This window comes from Pipistrellus kuhlii, unplaced genomic scaffold (assembly GCF_014108245.1).
Source record: "Pipistrellus kuhlii isolate mPipKuh1 unplaced genomic scaffold, mPipKuh1.p scaffold_m20_p_43, whole genome shotgun sequence".
Classification (NCBI taxonomy): domain Eukaryota; kingdom Metazoa; phylum Chordata; class Mammalia; order Chiroptera; family Vespertilionidae; genus Pipistrellus; species Pipistrellus kuhlii.
The window spans coordinates 1,069,102-1,095,093 of record NW_023425544.1 but is presented as its reverse complement, the minus strand read 5'-3'; the positions used below and the strand labels follow the sequence as shown (position 1 = coordinate 1,095,093).

The 25,992-nt window shown below is 48.9% G+C and overlaps 1 protein-coding gene and 1 pseudogene across 19 annotated transcripts in view; both read left to right on the top strand.

The window, feature by feature from the left end:
- DENND1A (DENN domain containing 1A) overlaps positions 1–25,992 on the top strand; it is a 439,633-nt gene that overhangs the window by 390,041 nt on the left and 23,600 nt on the right. For 11 of the 19 annotated variants that reach the window (XM_036411910.2, XM_036411920.2, XM_036411911.2 and 8 more), the window contains 2 exons: positions 2,381–2,512; positions 25,011–25,070. In XM_036411910.2, coding sequence (XP_036267803.1) covers positions 2,381–2,512; positions 25,011–25,070 — 192 coding nt within the window. The remainder of the gene's footprint in view (positions 1–2,380; positions 2,513–25,010; positions 25,071–25,992) is intronic. The other 8 variants (XM_036411917.2, XM_036411925.2, XM_036411919.2 and 5 more) reach the window with 1 other exon arrangement.
- Positions 21,636–22,268, top strand: LOC118704416 (annotated as a pseudogene).

Sequence of the window (25,992 nt, the reverse complement as noted above, 5' to 3'; positions counted from 1 at the left end):
GTAACCTTTTTTAAAGCTTCCTCACATCTCATCTCATTTAGCCCATTGTCCCAGTGGCTTTGAAGTTTGCCAAGCAGGAGGTGGTCTCCCCATTGTAAAAATATAGAAGTAGGTTGCAGAGAGATTGAGTGAATTGGGAAGATCAGACAGCAACTAGGTGGTGAAAAACAAAACCAGAAGACAATGTTTTTACCTATAAGCTTAAACTAAGACATTTTCCCAAAAACTACCACATACGTTTTTTAAATAGCTATCATCTTACAGTTTTCATCAGTATTTTCTTACCATGGTACCTAACTGCTCTATTTCTTTTTCTTTTTTTTTCTTTTCTTTTTTTTTTTTTTTTTTTTTTTTTTTTTAGCCAATCGCTCACACACAATTTTTCCTAAACAAAAAGTGATTTTTTATTTTTATTTCTTTTTTACTGTTTGGCTTTACTCAACCTCTTGTGTCTGTCCTCTGTGTAACCCCACTGGATCCAAAATCCCCCTTTTGCCCTTTGTTACTTTCTGGCACTTGTTACTTTCTCCCCCTCTTTGTTCCACTTGACCTGAGCACCTTGGGGCAGCCCCTTTCCAAAGGAGCCATTTCTAATTGGCTGTCGGCAACCTCTGTCATCACTGAGCCTCAGCCAGGCTAAGACTCGTGGGCCGCTTGATGTGAGCCCTGCCTGCCAAACCAAGAGGTTCTCACCCCCTGTGTTGTTATCCAGAAGTATAGAGGCTGCAGCTGGATGTTTGGGGTTGACTTCACACACACACACACACACACACACACACACACACACACACACACTCCTATAGCTTATTGACCATATACAGTCCATTATTAATGCTCTAGGCACTTTTATGTTACATTACCCTTTACTCCTCATCTGCTGCCATATCCCCATCTTACAGATAAGGAGACGGACGTTCACAGATGTTACACATGTTTCATCCTTAATGCATTGTAATTCAGTAAGGGACCATGTTCCTCTATGTGCCCCATTCTCTATCTGGCTAAGAAGTTAAGAGCAACCAATGGTTACATGCAAATTTTAATGAGTGCTAAAGGTGTGTGTTTTGTTAACCAAAATGTGTATTTGTTTTTGGTAATTAAAAGAATTGGAAATTGTATTTATTATTTCTACAAGTTATTTTTACTTGGCAAAAAGTAACAATTTAAATGTATCTGTTTGTACATTTATTCTCTGCCTTGCTTTATTGAAGATGAGCAATGTCGTGACTTGAATAAATCATGTGGTCCCCAGCGCACAAATGGGCACCACCCACATATCCCCAAGAGCCCTGTATGCCGTCAGCTTCCGGCAGCAGCCAAAGGAGCCTCACATTTGGGCTTTTCCTTCCCTTAATTTGACTTTACTCATCAGAAGCACCAATTAAATGTAAATTTAATTTAAAAACACTACTTTGGCAACCTAAATTTTCTCCAAGTCATAGAATTCTAACTCAGTCTTCCATCTCTTCATGCTCTGCCAGAAACATTAGGGCTCAGAAAGAGGGAGCATGAACACACACCGTTTTCAAAAACAATAACATCACCGGTAAACAAATGTGGAAAAAATGTCCACACTCTCAAATAATCAAAGTAATGCAAATTAAAACAACAATGAGGTCTCGTTTTTTTTTCACCTCTTAAATTAGCGATACATATTTAAAATGATAAGGGTAACGAGTACTGTGAAACTCTCAACACTGCCATTGCTGGTAGTGGTGTAAATTGGAAAGCAAATTGTTAGAATGAATAAAAAGCCTTAAAAATGGTTTTATCTTTTGACCTAGTAATGTCATTCCTAAAGATTTATGTTAAATAATCCAAAAGAAAGAAAAACTGCAATGTTTATCACTGTGGTGTTTAGGGGGAAAGTAAGAACCTAAATGTTTGGTGTAGTAGAATGGTTCATTAAATTACAGTATGGTCATCCAATGAAATATCATGCATCAATTAAAATTATCTTTATAATGACTATGCAACACCATGGAAATGCTTATGATATAAGAGGAAAGATAGAATGTGAAGTTATACACGAGCTGTGATTGCAAGTAATTTTTAAATGTCTGCATGAGGGCAACATTAATATGTAAGAATGAAAATAGCCCTGAAAAGTAGTAGAATGAAAGGTTTTCTCCCCGCAGTATTGTGAATTATTATGTTGTCTTTGTAATTTAATGTCCATGGTTTGGGTTTCTCTAGCCCTTAAAAATCAAACAGCCAAGTTAGCCTTCCAATTCCCTCATCTCTAGCAGGAGGATGGGCTCTAAGTGACCCAGAGGGAGTCCCGGGGCCTGGCTCTGAGCCTTGAGGTTGGAGGGAGCACCTGTGCTCAGGACAGGTGCCAAGACCCTGTCACCAATTCCTGGCTGGCTTCTCCCTGCAGGACATCACCGAGAATGGCTGTGCCCCCACTTTGGAAGAGCAGCCACCAAAGACTGTGCCGTCCCCACTGGTGGAGGCCAAGGACCCCAAGCTCCGAGAAGACCGAAGGCCGATCACAGTCCACTTCGGACAGGTATGTACCTTGGCCCTCTGACTGGTCTGGGTTTGCTTTGCTTTGCTTTTTAGCAGAAGCTGTGGCGCATACAGCCGGTGCTTTTGCGTTTCGGCTCTCTTTGGTAAAACAGTCCCATGGAGTTTGCACATCTCCCAGTGTTTATTTGGGGCAAACATGTTTTGAAGGGAGATTTTCAAAAACTTTGAGGAGACAGCATGGCTCTGGTCATAAACTCGCTGAACTCTGGAATGAAGTCATTAAATGCAGCTGCCGCCTCCCACCCCTAGGCACTCCTATTAAGGTGCCTCTGTCAGCTAAGCATCTCATTAGAACACTTTAGCATCTCAGGCCCTTCTTTGCACCTTCAAATGAAAGGCAACAAGCGAAGTCTTAAAAAAAATCAATTAGGAGTTCTTTATTAATGTACTTCCTGAAAATCAATATCGGGAGTCCTTCTTCTCACAGCTAACGCCATGCTGCTGTTCCAAGGGCTGGATTCTGTAGCCAACCATTTCAACGGCTTGAGTGAGCATTTGGAAATTTGTGTGATTTTTTTTTTCTTTCTCTTAAGTAAAACATTAAGGAACTGAAATTTGTTTTATCCATATCTTATCGGTGCTTATATGTTTGGTTGAAAAATATTACGTACCCTCTACTACTCTTGATTAGCAAAAGTCATAATTTTTTGGTTTCTAAGAAACGGCTCCATTAACAAGATATGACTGTAATAAGAATCTGCAAAGTTATTTAATTTTAAATCACCCTATTCTTTAGCCATTGATTAGATGAGGCATAATTTAAATAGTCTCTATGGTTTTATTTTTAATATGATTGCTGTTTTATCACATAAAGGAGCTAGAATCACACATTTAAAATGTTTGTTTTTAACAGACATTTATCAAGTGTACCTGGCATAGAGCAATTTAGAAATGAAGGGAACTAATTGTTTCTGTGGGTTATGATTGTAAGGTGTGAATTTGTTAAAACATAAGAATCTTCCTCTGTGATCAGTGTTTTTAGATAATATGTTCATATATCTTCAACTTGGAGAGGCTCGCCACTCCTTTTCTGATTTTACACTTAAAAGAGATATTATAAAAATTTAAATATAGCCTAAGAAAGAAGTGTCCATGGGGCAGGGCGCATTTGCTTAATAATTCTCTCCAAATTTCGTTGATGTGTGCACCCCTGAAGAGCCGCCTCATCGCAGCTCAGGCCCCCGTTCCCCGGCTGGGTTTGCTGAAAGCGGCCGTTGTCGCCAGCGTGGCATTCCAGAGCCAGCTTCCTGCCTTCCTTTGTCCTCATTCCTGCACACGCGAACCTTCCCATGAAAAGAGCCCCTTGCTGGAGTTTGGAGCCCATTACAGAGAAAGAGGGGGCGGGGGAGAGGGATTTCATGGTGTTAAACATTCCATTTTCGAAACACAAAAAGGAGGCCCTGTTTGAAATGGAGAGAGACCTTCTTTCCATTTCAGGAAGAAGGAGAGATGCTTTCATGTCATTCCCAGCTAAATGCAGAATAAGAGCGTGTGTATGTGTGCGGGTGGGGGACAAACAATTAAAAAAGCCACCCCAAACTCTGTTGAAATAAGAGCTGTCTGTGCCTTCACAGGTCTGTAAACTGGAGAGGATGAAAGTGGCTTTTTTCCCCGTTTGTCACCTCCCTCACGTGGCTGCCAGCATTATGCAAGTGTACAGGAAGGCAGGGGTTTTTTTAATGCATGCATGCGGATTAAGGTCAAGCCCCGAGTATCAGCCATGCAGCGGGCTCTCCCTTACAGCTGCAGCCGCAGAGCCTACCCGCAGCCGCGAGATGCCTTAATTGAGACGTGCTGTCAAAGTGACAAACACATTTGCATACAGTCTACACTCTATTTATTTTCTCTGGAAAGGTCCACAGTCTGCTGTTGGTTGAACATTCCTAATCAGTTTGCTGTAAGTGAACTGCCTGCTAGCTCACTTGTGCCGCCACTGCTTCTTCATTAGCTGACAGATTAGCTGCTGGGGGGATGGGCCGGAAACGCAGACCCTTTCTTTTAACTCTTTCCAGCTTTGCCCCCAGCAAGGCTGTCGTTAGGTCCTTCCCCTGGTTTGATGGGCCGTTGACCGGAACAGACAGCGTTTCAAGAGCACCTGCTACTGGCAGGCATGAATTTCAGGGGCTTGACATTCTTCTCAAAGAACCATCTTTTGGGCTCCACTTCAGAAATTTTGCCATACTTTCCTACCATCTGCATTATTTTTTTATTTGCTATTTTTCTTTAAACAGACTCAGACTCAACATCTATACTTTAGCTTCCTCTGTGATGATGTTGGTAAAAATCATAGGGTTGATATACTAGTCCAAGTTTTTTCTAAGGTATATAAAAATTTTTTCTAAGTGTCTATCCATGTATCACCTAAACACTCAGCCCCAACAGTATACATTCTCCTCTGGAATCATGTGTCCCCTCTGCTGTAGTCTTTCGAGGAGGGGATCATTACCGGCATTTTATGGTCACAAAACTAGAGTTCAGGGTCACATCACTAGCTCAGTGGTACAGTCCCCTGGCAGCACCCTTGCCAGGCAGAGGCTTCAGGGAGAAGCTGGGTGCCCCTGTCTCTGCAGAGCCCCGGAACTTGGCACATACTCTGAGTCTCACACAGCCTTGTAATTATTGCTTTAGTGCTTGTCATCTCCCGTAAGAATATGAGCCTCTGGGAAGTTCACTGCAGGGCTTGACAATCAGTAAACATCTTAGGATTTTATTATTGATGTGGATTTTTATTTATTTTTTTAAATATATTGTATTGATTTTCTACAGAGAGGAGGAGAGAGGGATAGAGAGCTAGAAACGTCGATGAGAGAGAAACATCGACCAGCTGCCTCTTGCACACCCCCCACCAGGGATGTGCCTGCAACCAAGGTACATGCCCTTGACCGGAATCGAACCTGGGACCTTGCAGTCCGCAGAATGACGCTCTATCCACTGAGCCAAACCAGTTTCGGCTGATGTGGATTTTTAGATTGATTAATAAGTGATTGATTATAAGGTACTTGCTGTGTGTCCAGCAAGGTCTTTTTTGTTTGGTTTCAGTTGCTAAGCTCATAATTCTGTTCATTTGAAGGAGAATGAATATTCCATTAGTAGCCAAAAACTACTTCAAAATCTCTTTCCATAAATAAAGATCCTTCAAGTGGGAACATCTTTGTATTATAGGAATTTAGAGCCTCTCTCATTTTACATTGTGTTTTCATGAGCTCCTACAGTCTAAACATATAGACCCCAGGAGAGGAGGGGTGGGAAAGGGAGCAGGGAGAATTGGGGCACCCCTATGCTCCCAGGATGGGGCAGCCAGGGAGGATGGGAGCCAGGGAGAGAGCAGTTGTTGGGAGGAAAGGCCTGCCGTCCCTCGCTTATATCAAATAAAGCAAGGCTTTTAGCTGTAAAAGAAACTAAGCTACATAACCAATGCAGAGAATGAACTTAATTTGGATTTTTTAAGACATTCTTGGGGAACTTGGAAGATGTGAAGATGGACTAGGATGTTAGATGATATGATAGAAGTATTGTTAACATTATGGTTGTTAGGGATTTATCTTCATTCCTAAGAGGTACCCACTAAAGTGTTTTAGGGGTGAAGTACCATGGAGTCTGACACTTGCTTTCAAATGGTGTGGCCAAAAAATTACACATGCGCCAGCACACACTCACAGACGCACACAGACTATTCACAGAGAGAAAGCAAGCATAGTCCCCAGGCCCCCAAATATTTAACTGCTGAGAGGCAAGTTGGTGGAGGCAGTGGGTAGAGAGGATGAAGCACAGATTCTAGAATCTAGTATTGGGGTGTCAGGAGCCAGCCCAGCTCAGAGACCACTAGCAGGACCTATACTTGGAATTTGTCAGTTAGGGTTCTTTGGGTTGCAGAGACATAAAACCCAGAAGAAAAAATGTTGGCTTCATGTATGGTTTGATCCAGGTATCAAGTCATGTCAATCAGGCCCAGTTTTTTGCTACATTTCTTGGCTTTCCCTCCTCTACCGGTGCCATTCTCAGGCAGGCTCTCCCTTCTGGTGGCAGTGGCCTCAGACTACATCCCTTCAGGTGTGAGACCAGCAGAAAAGTAAGTGTCATTTGCTGGTGATTTCCACACAAAGCATGGGATTCACTCATTAAACCAACTTTGAACAATTATAAGCATAAATGAACAATTATAAGCATACCCCCACCTCAGAACCAAACATTGTGCCAAGTGTCTGTGTACCATGGGCAGGCCCCGCCTGAGACACATACCTAAGAGGTGAAGGAGGGGTGGCTCCTGGGAAGGAAACCAGGAGGCTGTTATGAAAAAGAAGAGTGAACAGATCAGATTGAAAATTGTGCACAGAGGCCAGAGAGGAGATGCTGGCCCAGCTTTTGTTCTCTTGTCTGATAGCAGACAGGTTAACACCCAGAGCTGTGGGAATAGTGAAGCTAAGAGAGTAGGCATGGCTGAGAATTGAGGACAGAGGTCACCCTGGGCACCAGATAGATAGGAGACTGAAGAACAGTGGCAGGTCAGGACATGGCAGGGAGGTCAGGGCCAGAGGTCCCAGGTTTTGGCAATGGGCACAGTTGTATATGATCACTTCTGGGCATGGATTGTGACAGGGCACCCGAGATCCAGGGCCCAGGGGTGGAGAAAGAGCCAAGACCCTCACTCACTCATTCAGCAATCACTGGTACCCACTCAGTGCCATGCCTGTGAAAACAGGGGTAACAATAACATGGTCCCTGACTTCAGGGAGCCCATTCATCCTGCAAATGGAATCTTTCTGGTGGTTCTGAAAGTGGATCTGTGCGGTGTGATCCTGCCACAGGGCATTTGAGTTTCCTTTTCCTTTGTTATACTAGGTATATAGGATAATGTGGATTTTGTAATCAAAATAAGATAGAGTGTCAACTTGCAGACTGAAGGGTCCCAGGTTTGATCCTGGCCAAGGGCACTTACCTGGGTTCCAGGGTCGATCCCCAGTAGGGGGTATGCAGGAGGCAGCCGATCAATGATTCTTTCTCATCATTGATGTTTCTATCTTTCTCTCCTTCTCCCTTCTTTTCTGAAATCAGTAAAGAAATATATTTTTAAAAACAAGATAATTTCAAAAAAAACATCAAAAGTGCTACACATTTCCCCACCTTTCAGGCAATTTGTGGATATCATCCCAATAGAACTTTTCTTGTTTTGAGGCAAACCATTCAGAGACCCAATTTTCCACTTCTTCCTACATTTTGAAGTGCTGCTCAGAAAGTGCGTGTGCCATCAATCAGAACAAATAGTAATCTAAAGGAGCAAGGTCTGGTGAATACATTGGTGGGTTAATACTTCCCAGGCAAGATCTTTTAATGTGTCTAGCTGGTTTGGAAGTGTGTAATGGTGCATCATCATGAAGCAAAATTACTTTGCTGTGTCTTCTGGCACATTCTGGTCGTTTCATGGTCAAAACGTGGTTCAAATTGATTATTTGTTTTTGGTAGTGATCAGTAAAACAGTTTCACCTATGTTTAGTAACTCATAATACACCACACCTTCCTGATCCCACAAAACACAGAGTATTGTCTTCTTTTTGGAGCTATTTGGCTTTGCAGTCTATGTTGGTGGTTGACCTGGATCAACCCATGATTTTGTGCATTTAGGGTTTTCAAAATAAATCCACTTTTCATCGCCTTTTCAGTCACAATTCGATGCAAAGAAGACTTTCGTGCCATTGAAACAACATTTTACTGATGACTTTTCGGTTTTTCATTTGTCTTTCATTCAGTTGATGTGGCACCCATTTTCCTTCCTCTAAAATCTTTCCCACTCCTTGTAAATGACCGGAAATTGTTTGCTGAGCAACATTTAATCTTCCTGCAAGTTTTTGAGTTTGAAATGCATCTTCATCCAATAATGCTTGTAATCATTGGTCTTCAAACTTTTTTGGTTGACTTGGAAATTCTTTGTCTTTCACATAGAAATCATCACTTTTAAAGCATTTAAATCAGCTTTCACAAATATCTTGAGATGGAGCATGTTCACCATAAGCTTCCTGAAGTATTTAGCAGCACTTTTATTCAAAATAAAGTAGTAATGAATTAAACTTCCCACAACTGCTCTTTTTTTGGCACAAAATTTGACATTTTTAAGCGTAAAAATATCTATGATGTTAACACCATCAGCAAATTTGACATATGAAGGTTTTTTTTTAATATAATTTATTGATTTTTTTACAGAGAGGAAGGGAGAGGGATAGAGAGTTAGAACATCAATGAGAGAGAAACATCGATCAGCTGCCTCTTGCACACCCCCTACTGGGGATGTGCCCACAACCAGGGTACATACCCTTGACCGGAATCGAACCTGGGACCTTTCAGTACACAGGCTGATGCTCTATCCACTGAGCCAAACCGGTTTCAGTGACATATGAAGTTTTGAAGCTTGCTGTCAATAGAACAAAATAGCATACATATCAAATCGCATATATATCAACATGTGTGTAATCCCATCTATTGAAAAATATCCACATTATTAACTGGTGCACCTCGTAAACTCTAACCAGTTTGGTCCTCGGAGTGGTTCCCTGCCAGCATGCTCAGGGGTGCCCACCCCCTCGTCGCTGCCTTGCTGGAGCGCAGTGCAGATGAACGCAGTGTTTCATTAGCACCTTGCTCTTCAGCGGCTTCAAGGACTAAGCTGAGAGCTCATTCTCCTAGGACGGCCTCAGGCACCTGCAAAAAGGTTCTGAGAGACCTAGCACGGCCACAGCTCTAGCCCATTCTAGGATGAGGGCAGCTGGCTTGCTGCTAAAGTCCCAGAATTCCTGTACCTGGCCCACACGGTCCCCACTGCTTTCGCTACTTGTTGCAGTAGAGAATTCTTGCCTTTTAGATCAGTCCTTTGGCCCAAGGTATAATCTCCAGAAAGACCCTAGTAAAATACACAGAGGAGTGGAAATTGTGCTGGCCAGCTGGAGCCCGGCAGAGGATGAAGTGTGGAGTCTGGCAGGGTGGGCGGTCTGAGCTGGGCTCTGTGCTGGGAGCTGTGCTGAGTTCTCCTTCCTTCAGGCAGAGTGCCCACCCCCACCCGCACCCCCAGACTCTGTTCAGCCACACCTGTGCTTTCTAAGCACCACCCCTGTTCTAGCAGCTCCCAGAATCTGCCCTTCACCCTTCCTGCTTCACAAGCAATGTCCTCCTTTATCCTTGGCCTTCCCCAAACCTGCCCCATGCCAGTTCCACCATTCCATCAACAACCCTCATATTCCTGAGTTGAGGGCACTCTTCTTCACTGGTCTGTGCAGCAGGGCATAGAAACATCAGCAAGGACTGAGATAGGTGGGAATGTGGGTCCCTCTCCAGGATTCCCTCCCTGGTCACAGACCATCCTTAAAAGAACTTACCCAGTCTTTAGGGACCTGCCAGAAGTCCACTGCCCAGGCCCTCTGCCCACTGCTGGGTTTCTGGGCTGGAGATACTTGTCATCCACTTCTGGGCAGTTCCTTCCCACCCTGCAAGACTGCTAAGTCCCCACGTTGGGCAAAGTCCCTTCCTCTCTCTAGCCCCCAGCACAACATCACGGCTCTTCATGGGCATCTGGAGGAACCCAGAGATGAATTGGCTCCTACCATCCCCTCAGCCAGGGTGTCCTTACTCTTCTGTTCCACTTGACAAAAATCCCAGCAACCTCTCAGGTCCACCTCAAGCACCCCTTCCCCAAAAAGCCCTTCCTGGCTCCTCCAGGCAGAGCCATGCCCTTCCTGCTCTGGGCAGCACTGTTCCTATGCCTGGCCTGCTGTCCCTCATTTCTGTCCTCGCACCCTCACAGGGCCTGGCACAGGTGAGTTGCTCAGTGAGAATTGGGTGACGACCGAGTGGTGAGTGAGCTCGGAAAGGGTGAATGACGGGGCAGGGTGTGGGCAGCTCTGTGCTTTCCTCGTGCTGTGAGCAGCCCATCCGTTCACAGAGCGGGAGAAACCACAAAGGGGCAGCGGTGCCCGTGTGTGCATGTGTGAGTGACAGGCCTCCCACGTCCCCAAGTCTGTCTGCATTCACAGTGTGACAGCAGGGGCTCTTTGCCAGGGGACTGACCAGAGCCTAAAACAGCCTTCGTTCTAAGGCCTGTGCTGCAGCAGCTCGGAATCCAGCTCCCTGCCGCGGAGACAGTAAGCCCAGCAGGACAAGAGCAGGCAATCTGATTCAGTGAGACCCGAGGAGTCCTTTTCCCAGATTAGAATTCTCTGTGCCAAAGGTGGGGAGTTTAGCACAGTAGGGAAGGGGAAATAAAACATAAAATGTTGAAAATAAATTATGTCCCACAAGCAAGATCCTCTGGGAGAGTCAGCTCGGAGCCAGTGGCTTTGCAGGGAGTGCTTGCCCCGTGGCCCCAGGACTGCTGTGCCAGGAGCTGCCTGTCACGGTGCCCCATCAATCCCTAAGCCCTCTGAGCACTTGGTAAGTTATTAACCTGCCTGTGCCCAGCGGAAGGGATGACAGGAACTGAGAGGTGGCAGGATGAGGAGAGACAGATGGATTGGGTTGGTTTTCATTATAATGTGGACCTACTGTGTGTAAGCCAGGTTCCTCCACAAGCATCATCTCACTTAATCTTCTCAACAACCCTGTACAAACAGTGCAGTTATTATTACCCCCGGACAGCTCAGAGAGGTTAAGCAACTTGCTCAAGGTCACACAGTTAGAGGCAGAGCAAGAATTCCAAACCAGGTCTGTCTGATGCTGGAGCCTGGACTCTCCTCTTGCTCAGCCCCTCTCATCGAGCCCTCCTCATCAGCCACAACTTGGTTCCTGAGGTGTCCGGTTGTGGCTGCCAGTGTTTGGGGGCCTGCTTCGAATCCAGCAGTGTGGCTTAAGGTGACTGTGGAGATTAAGGTCACTTTGTTCTCTTCTCCCTCATTCCTGGCTGTAGCTCATGGCTCCTGTCTGGACTTGGGACTTTGCTTTCTCTCCAGAATAAACCTAACAGAGCCCGGGATTCCTTAATAATTCCTTAATATTGGGGGAAAGGGGGAGTTGAGAGCGGCATCCATGCTGCCTTCTGAGTGCCTGCTGGGGGCTGAGCAGTATTCTCAGCAGGGTCTCCTTTCTCACCGCATTCTCTTCCCTAGACTGGTGCAGTTGGAACTCCGACTGCCCCTCTTTTCTGTAGAGTCAAGGGCCTTCCTTTAACCCCACTGCTGACCCCAGCCTCACCTCTCCATCCCCGATGGTAAGATGGATTCTGCTTCTGACCTGGAGAGTGATAGCGGCTCCCTGGCAGCACAGGCTGCCGGCCAGTGTCCTGCACACTTGATCTGACCGTGACCCTAATTTAGGTCATTGTTTCTACCAGGTTAGTTTTATTGTCAATCTGCTTAGTTCGTGTCTTCTAGAATATTGTCTCCCATTTGTTTATACTGCAAAGGATTTTTAAATGTAATGAAGTATACGAAGATAATATATAAATGAGACTTGCCCCAAGGGATCATTGCTTATATCCCACTTACCAATAGAATGCAGAGTGTGAAGTGAATTAGCATTGTCTGTCAGCACTTTAAACCGAGTTTCTGTGATGCTGCTGCCCTTCAGCCACGTGATTACATGGTTCCAGCCACCTCCTGGCCCTCCCCGGGATGCCCTGTCCCAAACCCCTTCTAGGCAGGTGCCTGTTTGTATCTCCTGGAGAGGGTGACAGTGAATATTTCCAAAGGGACAGGAGGTCTAGCCTTGGTGAGATGGCGCCTTGAGAAGCCAAGAGACGTGACTTTCAGGTGTGCTGACCAGGGGACTGTTTTCTGTGGAGACCTGGAGGGAGAGGGGAGCTCTGGCCCCAGGGCTATCTACCAAACACCTTCCATTGCCCAAACCATGAGACCACTGAGAATTCTTCCCCTGCTGCCCTCTATCTTTGTGGTTAAAACTCCTGAAGTCTTGGCATTTTCAGCCAGGCAGAACTCTGGGCTATTCTTTTATGTTCTCATTAATTCCTTCCTTCACTTTTCAACATGTAATGAGGCCAGGATCACAGAGGAATGTGATATGGTCATACTTTTGTGGCACTCATTGTCTGGGAGACAATTGACAAATCATATAGAAAGAGAAGGACTAATGGACATAAATGCACTGGCTGGAGAGGAGCCCTGGGCTGTCTGAGGGAACCAGGGCAGGCTTCTCAGAGGAGGTGACATTTCTGCTGGATCTTGAAAGATGAGTTGTCTATCAGGTGGAGCCAGAGGAGGCACTCCAGGTAAAGAGGATGGCAAGTGTGAAGTATGAGACAGTCTGACTCTTCAGACTAGTGCAGAAAAGCAAGAGGCTGGGAGGCGGCTGGTGAGGTCCAGGGGCTGAACTGCAGAGGCAGGCATGGGTAGGCCCTGGGGGAGCTTGAGACGTGTGGGTGTCAAGGAGCCAGTGAGGGATGATTTCCGAGGGCATGGCATTTGGGAACGCTTCCTTGGGAGCCACCACTCTTGGGAAGGGGTAAAAGTAGGTGAGGCAGGAAGACCACTAATGATGCTGCTAACGTTCAGGCAACAGCTAGTGGGAGCCTGACCTAGGACGCTGCCTATGGGGTGAAAGTGAGGGAAAGGCTGGCGACAGACCCAGGAGACCAAACGCACAGACCTGGTGGCCGGCGATGCCCTCTGTGGCGGCTGTGGAAGTGTGCTCTGCATGGGCAAGGCGGACACTGGCTGCATCTCTCCTCCCCGGCCAACTTGTTCTAATGAGGTCTGAGGTGCAGCCATGACAAGGGAATGTCCACCCGGGTGCACAGAGCCAGTGGACACTTCCCTCTGCAGCCAGGGGGAAAGGCTGTGCTGAGGGGCAGAGTGGCAGGTTGGAGGAAACTGGATACAGTGACCCTCATGGACCTGCTTTTGCCCCTAGGGGCCAGCCAGTTCCTTTTTTAAAAAACATATTTTTTATTGAATTCAGAGAGGAAAAGAGATGTAGAGAGAGATAGAAACATCCATGATGAGGGAGACTCATTGTTTGGCTGCCTCTGCACACCCCCTATCGGGGATTGAGCCCACAACCCAAAAATGTGCCCCGACAGAGAATCGAACTGTGATTTCCTGGTTCATAGATCAACACTCATCCACTGAGCCACACTAGCTGGGCACCACCTTTCTCTAGATATTCTCTTCTGAGTCCTGTAACCAGGGTACCCAGAGCCTACTCCATCCCTTGCCCCCATCCCAGGATGTGCAATATTATGGCTCCTAGTGTCCAGGTTGGCAGCTCTACGGCATCCCAGGTCAATTCCGCCAAGGATGATGTACAGTATTATGCTAAACCAGCTTTACGGGCGGCCCCTTAAAATGCAAGCCCCTGCCCATGATGGATGGAGAACATCCAGTTGTTTAGCCAACCACTTACAGTGTTGCAAACCTGCAAGCACCACACACAGGCATCGTTAGGCCTGTTAAGCCAATGACCCCATAAATAAACAGCAGAGTGTGTCTTGGTGCACCAGGGCTAGACTATGGAGACAGAGACATGGTATAAATAATACACATTTACAAAATAAATATATCAGTACATTCGTGTATGCAGTCGTAACCAAATCACCTAACAACCACAAGACGCTCCGAGCGCCTGCCAAGTGATTGGCTTCCATCCATCCATCCGTGCGCATCAGCATTGGACATGACCACCGGCGGGAAGGGGGTCCTCCTGCCCACTGACCTTGAGGCCTTTGAGTTGAGGCGAGTGGTGAGATCGCAGGTGGGCATCCTCACACACAGCTTTCCTGCCAAGGTGTGGAGCTCACCGTGGCCGTGTGTTCCTACAGATGTCTTAAGGTCTGCCGCCGAGCAGACGGCTGAATCGCACCAAGCTGCAGATGTCATGGGCTGCCCTACAGGATGATGCTGGCTGGGGGCTGGGCAGATTTTCTGAGGATGCAGATTCGCTTTGACTTACGCAGGGTTGACTTTCCCAGTGACTCTCACCGGAGCCCCATAACTTTCAGCCTTTCACCCTAAAGGCAGGGCTGCATTTTCAGAAAGTCGATTCCCTGTCTCCGCCACCCCTCTCTGCACTCTGAACCCCACCGGGCATCTGGCTGTAACATCTGGAGCTCTGAAGAGGCAGCTGACAGGATGGCCACTGGAGCGGGCGCCCCTCCCCTTGGTTGTAATGGCACAATGCTAGATTTCAGTATTTTAAATGAAAAATATATGCAGTTAGCTGTGCGCTGACAGTGTCCTTGAGGATTTGACAGTGAGATTTTCCAGCAGTTGGTCTTCGTTAGGATCCTGGCGGTGTTTAATAAGGCAGTCGAACTGCTGGCACCTTGGGTTCCTGTTTGTTCTCCGAGGGCTCTGGGGCTGCTGCGGTAAGCACATCGACCAGAGCTGATCATTACAAGGGCGTACGCCACCATGAATAAAAATGTCACACGTTTTCCCATCTCACAGCGGTACAAAATGTCAGGCCTGTCAAACACACATTGCGGGGAGCTGTGTGCAGTCCGTACAAATTGGAGAGCTGCATATTCCCCCAACCTTCTGATATTCTTCATTTGAAGCTGAAGAAAAACAGTTGTTAACCTATTAGCTAGGATTTTAAACTCTGCTGAGGCGGCGGAGGGTAGACTTTGACACAGATAGAAATGTATTCCAGGGTCCAGGAATTTTAAAACCAGGTTCTCCATCCATTTGTTCCGAGGGGAGGAAAAACCCCTCTGTCTGCTGAGCCTGGCTAGCTGGCTGTCTGTTACAGGCATCGGGGGAAAGTTGGGATATTTCACATCTGAGCTTCCCATGGCTTCCCTCTCCTGCATTCCATTCAAGAAGTCTCTTGCTTCTTGGGATGGCCCAGGGGCTCAACCTGTTAGACCAGAACACCTCCGGGTTGGGGTTTTTCCTAATCAAAGCAGGCCAGAGATGTTGCCAGCCCTGTGGACAGAGCGTCTTGAGTGACAGGGCCAAGGACTAGTGGGTCTGGACCAAATGCTGGGCGACGGCCTTACTGATAATTTGATGCGAGTTTCACAGTTTCAGGCAAGCATTTATTTTGCACAAACTAAGTGTTGGCCTTGTGCTCAGATATGAACGAGGCACAATGCCGCCCTCAAGGAGCCCATTATATTGGGGGGGGGGGGGGGGCAGAAGGGATGAGCAAAGTCCATCAGGTAGGCAGGTGCAGGAGGGCACCAGGACAAACACATGCATTGTGAAGGGTGGTGGTACTTGAGGGGCAGGGCAGTGTCTTTGTAGGGCTGAACGAAGTGGCTACTTGTGGTGGGTCTGGTGGAGCAGGTACTGGATCTCACGTGGCCTGCCTGCCAATCTGCAGGGTCATGACCAGCGCCCCAGGCTGCAGGCGGACCCAGGGACCCTGGTGGCAGGGAGAACAGCGTGAAGGTTCTCATGATCCCGGACTCCCTTTCCAGAGGATGCTGAGCGATCCTATCTGTACAGCTGCAAAATCAGGGGCAGAGTCTCACTTTAATTTCCTAGTGGTGTAATGCTTGGGGTGGACATCATAGCGGCGATGATAAATTAGCTTGGTTTTGCTGAGCTGGCCCTGGCCCTTAAATGCAGCGAGCAAGCCCTCACCGAGTCAGGACACAGGCCTGGCCAAGTGCAGGCAGCTGCAAAGACGGACCTTTCTGTGAATAGATTTAGCAGGACAGAAAACTCAGAGGGTATTGGAGAGCATTCCCCGGGACAGGAAGTGACCCTCAGTCTCGGGAGGTTAAGTTTCAGCATCTTCCTTCTGCTGTTTGTGATTGGGTCTGAGGGAACAGGCAGGGCTTCTTCTGGGTCAGACCCAGCTGGGCTTGGATCCCGCCTGCATCACCAGTCAGCCTCAGTTTTTTCACCTGCCCAATGGGTGCTGTACTCTCTCCTTCTGAGATGTTAGAGTCCTGGTGTGCAGTGCTCCTAGTACAGGCCCTGCTACATAGAAAATGCCAGGAGACGGTAGCCCCTGCCGGTATCAGAGGCGGATCATGCCTCCCAACATCAGGAAGCCCTTCCTCACATCCCCCACCTCCTGGCAATGTCACCCAGCCACCCTTGACGGCATCCCAGATGGCTGCCCGGGTGTAGGTAGCAGCAGTGCGTACCCTCCTCCCACTCCTGTCTGGGCAGGGAATGGCAAGCGTCAGCAAAGCTCCCTGCCCCTGCCCTGCCACCCGCCGCATCTGGTGCCCGACCTCGGACCACCAGTGGGATGCCACCTATTCAGACCCAGCAGCTGCACCTGACTAAAAACAAAAGGTTCCCCTCCCCCACCCCCTGCTGGCCCTCCTCCATCCCCCGCCTCTGTCCCCCAAGTGGCTGGGGTCACCCAGCCCCCTCGCAGCCTTCCCTCACAGCTGCCTGGCTGCTTTTGTTCAGCATGTGAACTTCCCCGTCAGCCGAGCTCCTTGCACGGGAAGTAATCAGGGATCTTGACAAGGCTTCAAACCACAAATGCCACTACAAATTAACCAGCACCACTACAAAATACTACTCCTGTCAACATCGGGAGGAGCGCTCTGCTCTCCAGGACCAGCTGGGCGTCCTTTAGCTGGAGCTCGCTGCAAAGAAAGAGCCCCACCCACCCGAGAGAAGGCCTGCAAGGTGACTGGTGGGCCCCCTGAGCCCTGAGCACGCCCTATGCAAAGATGCTGGCTTTCCAGCCCCACGGCAGGTGCACAGCTTTTCGTCCAGGTCCACCTCAGCCCTGAGCACCCCCTTACAGGCATCACCTCAGGACAGCTAGTGGCAAGGCACATAGAAGCCTCCCTCTGGAGTCCCACACCTGGACACCGCAGGCCACCCCCACCCCAACCCTGGCTTCCTGACCATGGAGTGCGAGTCTGGGCGGGAGTCCCCCATCTGCAGAACATGGGTCATGATGGAGCCTCCCTGCAGAGTTTTTGAGGACTGGCTGGGATATTCTGAGGGTGCTCCTAGATGAGGGCCCTTCCCCACACGGAGGCACCTCCTTATCACCCTGTGTGAGTGGGATGGAATCTTCTTCCTCAGCCTTAATGCACAAGCCCAGCCTGTGCAGCATTGTGCACAGAGCATCCCTCCTGATAACAGCCTCTGCCCATGCTTCAGGGCCCGAGCACCCAGGGGGCCCTGGGCCCTGCCCAGTGCTGCTGGCACAGAGCAAGTGCTGTAGGATCAGTGCCCCCTCTTCCCCAGCCATCCTTGCGGAAGCTCTGAAGCCGAGGCGAGCATTTGATCCTCCCCAACAAGCAGGACGAAGAGGATTGGAGATAATGACAGGAGTTGGGACAGGCGAGAGCTGTGCCCGAGAGCTAGTTGGGCATTTCAAAGGAGACACTCCACACAAATATGGCTTCAATGCACTCCTTTTTGGAGGCATATCAAAAGAAGCCCTCTTTTATTTCCATACCTTGCATAATAGCGGCTCTCCAGTCCCGAGGAGTAAGAGGAGCCTTGCTCTCAGCCCAGAGGCCCTTTGTAAAGCCATAGAAAGCTGTCTTCCCCTCCCAGCCGGGCTGTTTCATGCACAGGTCAGAGCATTGATGTGGCTACTAGCCAGGAAAATTAACCAGGTGAACTCTTTCCTCGTTAAACAGTGACAGAGCCTAATTGTGAATTCTGTCTTTCCCCCTCTTCATTCCTGGCAGCGTATCTGGTTGGGGCACATCCCTGGGACAGAGGAACCCCCAGCATCTATCCTTCTCATTGTGGCTGCCAGGGCCTCCCCATTGTGGGCCAGATAGGAGTCTGACGGGAAGGGAGCAACTCAGAACACCATTCAGACACAAAGGAGCAGGGTCCTCTTCTGGGCTGGCCTCAGAGGCCAGATCTCTCATGTCTCAGCTGCCATCGGCACGCCCCACCTTCTCCAGCCCCCAGAAAGAGAGCATCAGGGGCCCTGGCCTACCCCCCACCCCCCAGGCAGGTTGCCTCTCCACCCCAAGCTTTGTATGCACGGTCCTTGGCCTTCGGTTGGTCGTTGTGGCCTCAGGTGTCTATGTTCTACCATAGCACCTGGTTGGGCCTGGTCTGTCACCCCACCAACTTGGACATTTCATGTGTGTGGCCCTAAGTAGCACCTGTCCTCCTCCCTGAGCTGCTCCCCCAGCAGTGACATGGGGATGCTGATTCTGACCTCAAAGGAATGTTGAAAGGATAGTCCAAGGTGTGACCTCCATGGGGCCTGAGTAAATCCAAATGTTGTTTCCTTCCTACATACATCACAGGACTCCTGCCCTAAGATGAGCTCTTTGACCCTCTTCTGAGGCCTGTCACTCACGGCTGTATGTGCCCCTGGACAAGTCTTTGCCTTCCCTCCTCTGTGAAATGGGGTGGTGACCCTCATTCCAGCATGAGGATTCCCCCAGCTACCAAGATTGCTGGTTAGGCACAGGAACAAGGCCAGCAGGAAGTACTTGGGCTCTGCCCACTGTGTAAGCTGCCCCATCCCCTGTACCCACTGCCCTCAGCCCCAAGTCAGCTCCTGGCAGCGGAGCCTTCTCCACCCTGCAGCCCCACGCAGGCCGCCCACTCATCCATGCTGCTCAGGTAATTAAGTTGATATCCCAACAGGACTTCCCCTCCTGACCTTTTGGAAACAAGGTGTTTTACTGCATCAACAAATTAACTGCAAATCAGATGCTGTCCTCATAAATATGGGTTTCATATCAAATGAGCATACTCACCTGGCCCACTTGGCTGACAGGCAGAGGCCACAGAGTTCCTCTCTTCTCTGGGACACCTGTGTCAATCACACTTTCACGCTTATCCCGTGCTCACATCTCCCAGTAGGCCCTTGGTGAGAGATGGTGGGTCATCTGGCAACATGGAGTCTGGGGTAGGCCCTTGTGGATGGAGAGGTGTCCAAACTTAGAAGCCCACCTACCCTTCCTCCCATCCATTGTCTACACCACATGTGTCAAACACAAGGCCCGCGGGCCAAATCCGTCCCGCCAGGCCTTGCAATGTGGCCCGCACCGCGCTGTCATCACTGCACTCCGCTGCGTTTCCATCACAATGACAGTTTATGACTGTTCAGTAAACCATTTGGCCCGCAATTTAGGCTGGATTTTAGATTTTGGCCCCTTCTCTGATTGAGTTCGACACCCCTAGTCTACACCAAGGACAGACACGAAGACCTGGAATAGTCCCCTCTCCTTGCACTGAGGAGAAAATCTACACTTCTTAAGCAGTCAAAGCCTTACATTATGTGACCCTCCCCACCCATCCCTCTAAGATGCTCCCCACCTTTATATTCACTCTCAGTCTAGTCTTGTCAATCCACTGTGGTTCCCCTGTACCAGGCACCTCAGTACCTTACCACCCCATCTGCTGGAAGACCCCTCCTTTGAACCTCCACAGACCTGTCTCTCCCCCCCCCCCCCCCCCCCCCGCCCCCCTGGAGGACAGTTCACGGAGGTACCCTGGGCCTGTATAGGGCAAACTCCACTGTCCATTAAGTGAATGAACCAATGAGCCACACGCCTCTGGAATGCACCGGAAAGAGATGCTCAAATAAGGAAGGGAAGGTGGCAGTCCCCTCTTACCAGTCTTTCTCAGGCACAGATCTGACAGCAGAGTCTAACTTCAGACAGGACGAGGATTAGAAAAGCCGTGTCAGGAGGACTTCACATGACTTTGGAAATCTGGGTTGACAAGGATAGCACAATGGACTGAGAATACTAGCTCTGTGACCTCAAACTAGTCCCTTCACCTCTCTGGGCCTCCTGTTTCCTCTCTTTATAGCAGGCAAATAATTATTCTCTAACTTGCCTCACCAGGGGATGTGAGGCTCAAAGGAAAGAGGAGAAGGAGAAAAGCTTTGAAAGGGAAACGCGTCGTATAAATAGAAGAGATTACTATTAAAATCCAGTCTCCTTCAACAGTGCTTGACTAACAGTGCACTCCCTTGGAAAACCAAGGTCCTCGCATCCACAGGGCTACTCTGGGAAGACATGTGGGTCCAACAGGAGGAGAAGATTGGGTGGTCCCATTTCCTCTTGAGGATTCCGGGCCAGAGCCTTCCATGACTATATTACATGCCCGCAGCATCCTCACACCAGGGCTTGTGACTCAAGAGTTATTTCTGTTTTAATAGGAATCAACTGAGGCTTAGTTCAAATAAGTCACCCAAGTGGCAGAGCCAATACTGAATGCAGCTAGAAAACGACAGAGCCAAGGTGTGCGCCCATGTCTGTCTGACCCAAATATTCTTTGTCCTCTCAGAAAGTCATCTTTCTGTGATGTAGGACAAGTCCCATTAGGTCATAGTCAAAGGCTATGACTTCTCCTGAATCCCTGCTCCCTGATCCCAAATAGTTGTTCCTTAAAAGTACACGGGAGGAATCCATCCACCTGTAGAGAGAATCTGCTTCCCCATGACTATGGCCTTCAGGAGGGCGGCTGCTTATGTGGGTCATGGAAACCCACAGTCCCGTCACAGCCCTGCTCAGGCAGTGCCACGTGAATTGTGAAATGAAACCCTTCTTACGGCCCTTTGATCACTTAAGGAACAACCAGTGCAGCCATGTTTTGACCCATTGAGCCAGTTGAGGATCACACAGAGCCTCTCTGTTCTCTGCTTCTGGGGTGGCTGCCGCCTCTTCCAGCCATGGGAAGCACACTGGACTCGCAGTCAGGAGGCCTGGGACCAGATCCATGTGCTCCCAGTGGGGAGCTTGAGCAGGTCACTTGACCTCTCTCTAGTCTGCTTCCTTGCCCACCAAAGGTATACCTTCTGCCAGTAGAGCCATGGGAAGAGGCTGGGGGGGGGGGGGGGGTGCCGTGAGCTGGAGGCTGGGGTGCAGAGAAGAAAAGAGCAGAGTCTCTGCCCTTGGGAAGGGCTCCTGGCTCCCCTGCATAACATTCACCGGGTGTTATAGGGAAAGTGAATCTGTCATCAAATAAACTGGGGAAACAGAACTTTTAAGAAAAAAGGAGTTTCTGCCGAGGCCGGTTTGGCTCAGTGGTAGAGCGTCAGTCTGAGGACTGAGGGGTCCCGGGTTCGATTCCGGTCAAGGGCATGTACATTGGTTGCGGGCACATCCCCGGTAGGGGGTGTGCAAGAGGCAGCTGGTCGATGTTTCTCTCTCATCGACATTTCTAGCTCTCTATCCCTCTCTCCTCCTCTCTGTAAAAAAATCAATAAAATATATTTTAAAAAAAAGAAAAAAAAAGAAAAAAGGAGTTTCTTACTGACAGTGGCCTGAGGTGACCTCTGAAAATGGTTCGCTATTCACTTGACCCAGAAACCCCACAAAATCATGCAAATCAACAGGTTCAACTCTACATGTTCACTTAAGAACAGCTGTGAAACTGCACAGGCTGCCAAGGACATGCATATCCACACGCCTCCAAGTCTCTGAAGGATGTCACTTCACAAAAGCAATGGGTGCCATGCCGTCGTTACAGTGGTGGGGTTGGTACCTGTGCCCAGGCTATACAGTGGGGCAGGGCGGTGGCCCAAAAAGGTTGCTGAATTTTTGCTGTATATGCTTTAAGATGCAGAGAGTAATGCTGGACTTAAGGGTTTAGATGTAGATTCTCTGGGCATTAAGCATATCCAGGTGCACAAAGTTCCCAAGATGCAGTGCAGAATGAACCAAGTTCATGGGCGGATTAACCCACACACAGCCCTCCCTGCCACACTGAGAGGATGCTGCTGAAAAACAGCAAATTGTTCCAAAACCAGGAAAGGAGGCTACACAGAAGAAAAAGATGTCCCAGAAGAAACAAAACCTTATGGCCCCGAAGTAAATTCATAATATAATGCTAATGAAAGTATTAAAAAGAGAAAAGAAAAAGAGAGTTAATATGGTTTTCCCTGGTTAGGATGGGGGGTTTTGGGGGGGGGTGTATTTTTATTTTTTTATTTTTTTGAGGTGGGGGCAATGTTTTTTTGTATTGCAAAGACTTCCTTTGCTGCACTAACAGTCATTGTGAATCTCCAAAGGGGACAAGGCAGTAGACAGCATCTCCTAGACTTGTCTGGCTAGAAACCCCCCTTTCTCCCTTCATACGGTGCGTCTCCTAGGATGGTGTTTCTCAGACGACACCTTGGGAGACACCAGCCTTCCAGCGAGATGATTTAAGCAGACAAGTGGCATGATTGGGCATGTGTCGTGTTCTGTTTAAGTCCACTCTGGAGCAAGTGTGGATGATGGGTTGGGAGGGGGAGCGGCTGGAGGCAGGGAAACCTGCCCATGTCTCTGATGGGGCGCTGTGGGGAGAACTTGGCGAACATCATCTCATTGAGTCTTCCTAACAGCCCCCTCGTGGAAGGAGAACCATTACCTGCACAGACTGATGAGGAATGGAAGGTTGGGTGGTTAAAAATCACCAGCCCTAGGAACCCAGAGGGCAGATGGAGGCTGAGGCTCAGTCCAAGAGGCCGCCTCCTGAGCACTCGGCCACACTGCCTTCCCTGCCGGCAAGAAGGGAGATGGCCAGGTCACAGGTGCCGAGCAGTGAGGGCTACAGAGCTGGAGGAGTAGAGTGGCCAGGCAGATGGCAAGGAGGGGGTGAGAGCTGGGCATCTGGACAGGGACAGCGGCCTCTGCTCCCATTCTCTGTCCTGCTTGCCCCCCATGAGCTGTGTATGTTGGGAGGCTCAGTGGGTGGCATCAGTCCCAGATGGCCTCCAACTGAAGAGGGCTCATTGAGCAGGGCTTGCCCACACTCCCCGCTCAGGCACAGGATCTGGAAAGTCAGTACATTTCCATCCAGATGAGCTCGCAGTGTGCCATGAGGACCCCACTTCTCCACCAAGTCTCTCAGCAGATTTTCCCCATGGGCCACTCTGATAGGCCCTCTGCAGGCCGGAGATCCAGGGAGGCCTGGGACACACAGCCCCCACCCCCAACCCCCCTCCAGGAGCCGCATCAGAGAATGACCTCTGAGGTTTGTTCCTGAAGAATCCCTTCAGCCAGAAGCTCTGTCCAAGAAAAATGGCATGGGAGCCACACATGTGAGACACATGTGGAATTTACATATTTAACCCAAATATCCAAAATACTTCCATTTCAGCACATAATCATTATTAAAACTGAGATATTTATATTCTTTTTTCAAAAGTTGTTTTTTTAGTCTGAAATCCAGTGTGTGTTTTACTTTTACAGCATATCTTTTTTGTTTTGTTTTGTTGTTATTTTAGAGAGAGTGAAAGGGAGGGAGGGAAAGAGAGAAAGAAATAAAAAACATTGATGTGAGAGAGACATACTGATTGGTTGCCTCCCGAAAGCACCCCAACTGGCGTCAGGGATTGAACCTGTAACCAGGTATGTGCTCTTGACCAGGAATCAAACCATGACCCTTTGGTGGGAGCACACTGGCCAGGGCATTACAGTATGCCTTAAATCGGACTCGCCACACATGGCCATTGGCTCCTGAAGTGGGCAGTGCAGGTCTAGGCTTTGTCAAATAATGATGTACCTTCATGAACTGCGTGAGTGGATGAGCAGGAAGCTACTGGAAACCTCCCAGGGTTTGCTGAAGTCCCAGGTCTCAGTCTTGTGTGGGCTTTTATTCTGACTCTGCCTACCGGTCTCCCACACTCCTCGGGGCATCTGCATGGGCAGGCCTTTGAAAGAACAGAGCTTGACTCTCAAGATAAAGGACTTGAGAGTAGAGCCAAGAAGTCTATGCTCTTCTGTTTTTTATCCAAATTCTGATTTCAAAAGCCAAGCATTTTGTACAAATTTTATTTGTTCACCAGACATTTATTGAGCATATATTTTCTTCCAAGGCACAGGATTTAAACATTTGAAAGATAATGGTGTCAAATGTACTGTGACAGGAGACTGCACTTTGCAGGGTAAACACACAACGCTATATAAAGATGATGTATTATAGAATTGTACATCTGAAACCTATGTAATCTTATTAACCAATATCCCAAATAAGTTTGATAATATTTAAAAAAAAGAAAGATAAAGGGAGACGGGGCAGCTACTTCCTGTTTGTGATAAGTCTTACGTAACAGGGAGCACAGAAGGCAGCATCTGGCCTGGGCAGAATCTTAAAAGCCAGTTAGATGCTTGCCAGGCAGATCAGGATCGGGTAGGTCATTCCACCCAGATGGGAGGCAGGAAATAAGCCATGAGGACTCAGGGCCATTTGGGGTCTGCCTGGTAAGCAGGCATGAGAAGGATCTGTGTGGGGCATGGCAAAAGCCAGATCTTGGAGGATTTGGAATGCCAGCCAAGACCATTGTTGCACCATCACCCAAGGTCAGATGAGGAAGAGGGTAGGGAGTTGCAGCAGAAGTCTCCAGGCTGAGGTGTAGCATGGTCATATTGCACATTGGAAGGTCCCCCTTGGCCTTTGTGGACAATGGCTGGAGGAGATCCAGGCAGGGGTGAGGCTAGGATGAAATTAGCAGAAAGGAAGGCCTCAGAAATGAAATGTGCAGGACCCAAGGTTCAACCAGTTGATGTGGGGACAGGAGCAGATGGCGTCAAGGGTGGCCCTCGAGCTGTGGCTTGGGGGACTAGATGCTTGCTCTCAGGCTGTGTGTGCAAATGCATCAACCATCTTGTGTGTACTGATGTTCTAAGTTTCGCTTTAATACAGCCTCAAAGAGTCCTCGGTCCCACTCGCCCGCCGCCTCCCAAGATACACCGCTGGAGGCCCGTGAGTAGCCAGTGGTTGTGCCCTCCCTCCTAACACTGCCTGGGCCGCTGTCCCCGCCTCACTAAACTTCCTCGGGAGTTTGAACTCAGCTGCCTTGCAAAAGAAACCCTCTCTGTGTGGCATGAACCCCAATTTGCATTTTCTGGGCTTCTCTCTCCTTTTTCTGAAGCAGTTCGGGGACTTGAGGTCAGAGGTGGAGGTCGCTGGGGGCCGCTGGTGTGTGTTTGCCGGGTGTGTAGCACAGGAGCCGGATCTCCTAGGTTGAGCCGTGTGTCAAAGCCTGGCTCCAACCACCTCTTCTCGCAAAGCCTGGCCACACAGTCTCAGTCCCACCAGATTGGGATTTAGAAATTCATTTGATGTCCCTCCCAAGGGCTGAGGCCACACCCCAAGAATGTGGCGCAGCTCAGATGGAGGCGGGTGCTCCTCCTCTGGTGGACCTCAGCTGGAGCTCACCTTCCCATGTGCTGACATGTGGCATCACTGTTTTTTAGAGAAATGCAATGGAAAAATACAGTGTGGGTCCCGCATTCAGCCAAGGTGATGTCATTTTCCTTATAAGCTGAGAGTTGGCCATGCCCAGGCATAATAACTCTAGCAGGTTCCTTCTAGCAGGGAAACTTGCCAGGACCATTTGGTGAAGGCCATTTACCGAGAGAGGAGTCCCTCCATCTCGTGCTGAAAGCGGCCACCGCTCCTGCAGCCCAGCAAGAGGGGCCAGGTTTCCACCCAGTAGCAACTGGGGTTTCCCACAGACTGGTGTCAATGCCCTCCCGCCCTCCCCAGTGCACATGTCCAATCCATCTGGGAAAGGCGTGGCAGCCGAGGGGCGCAAGTGGCCAGGTCGAGCTGTGTCTTTTTAGTCCTTGGTGCACCTGCAGCATTAGTGGGGTGGCCACTCTCTGTATGGCTGTGGGAAGTT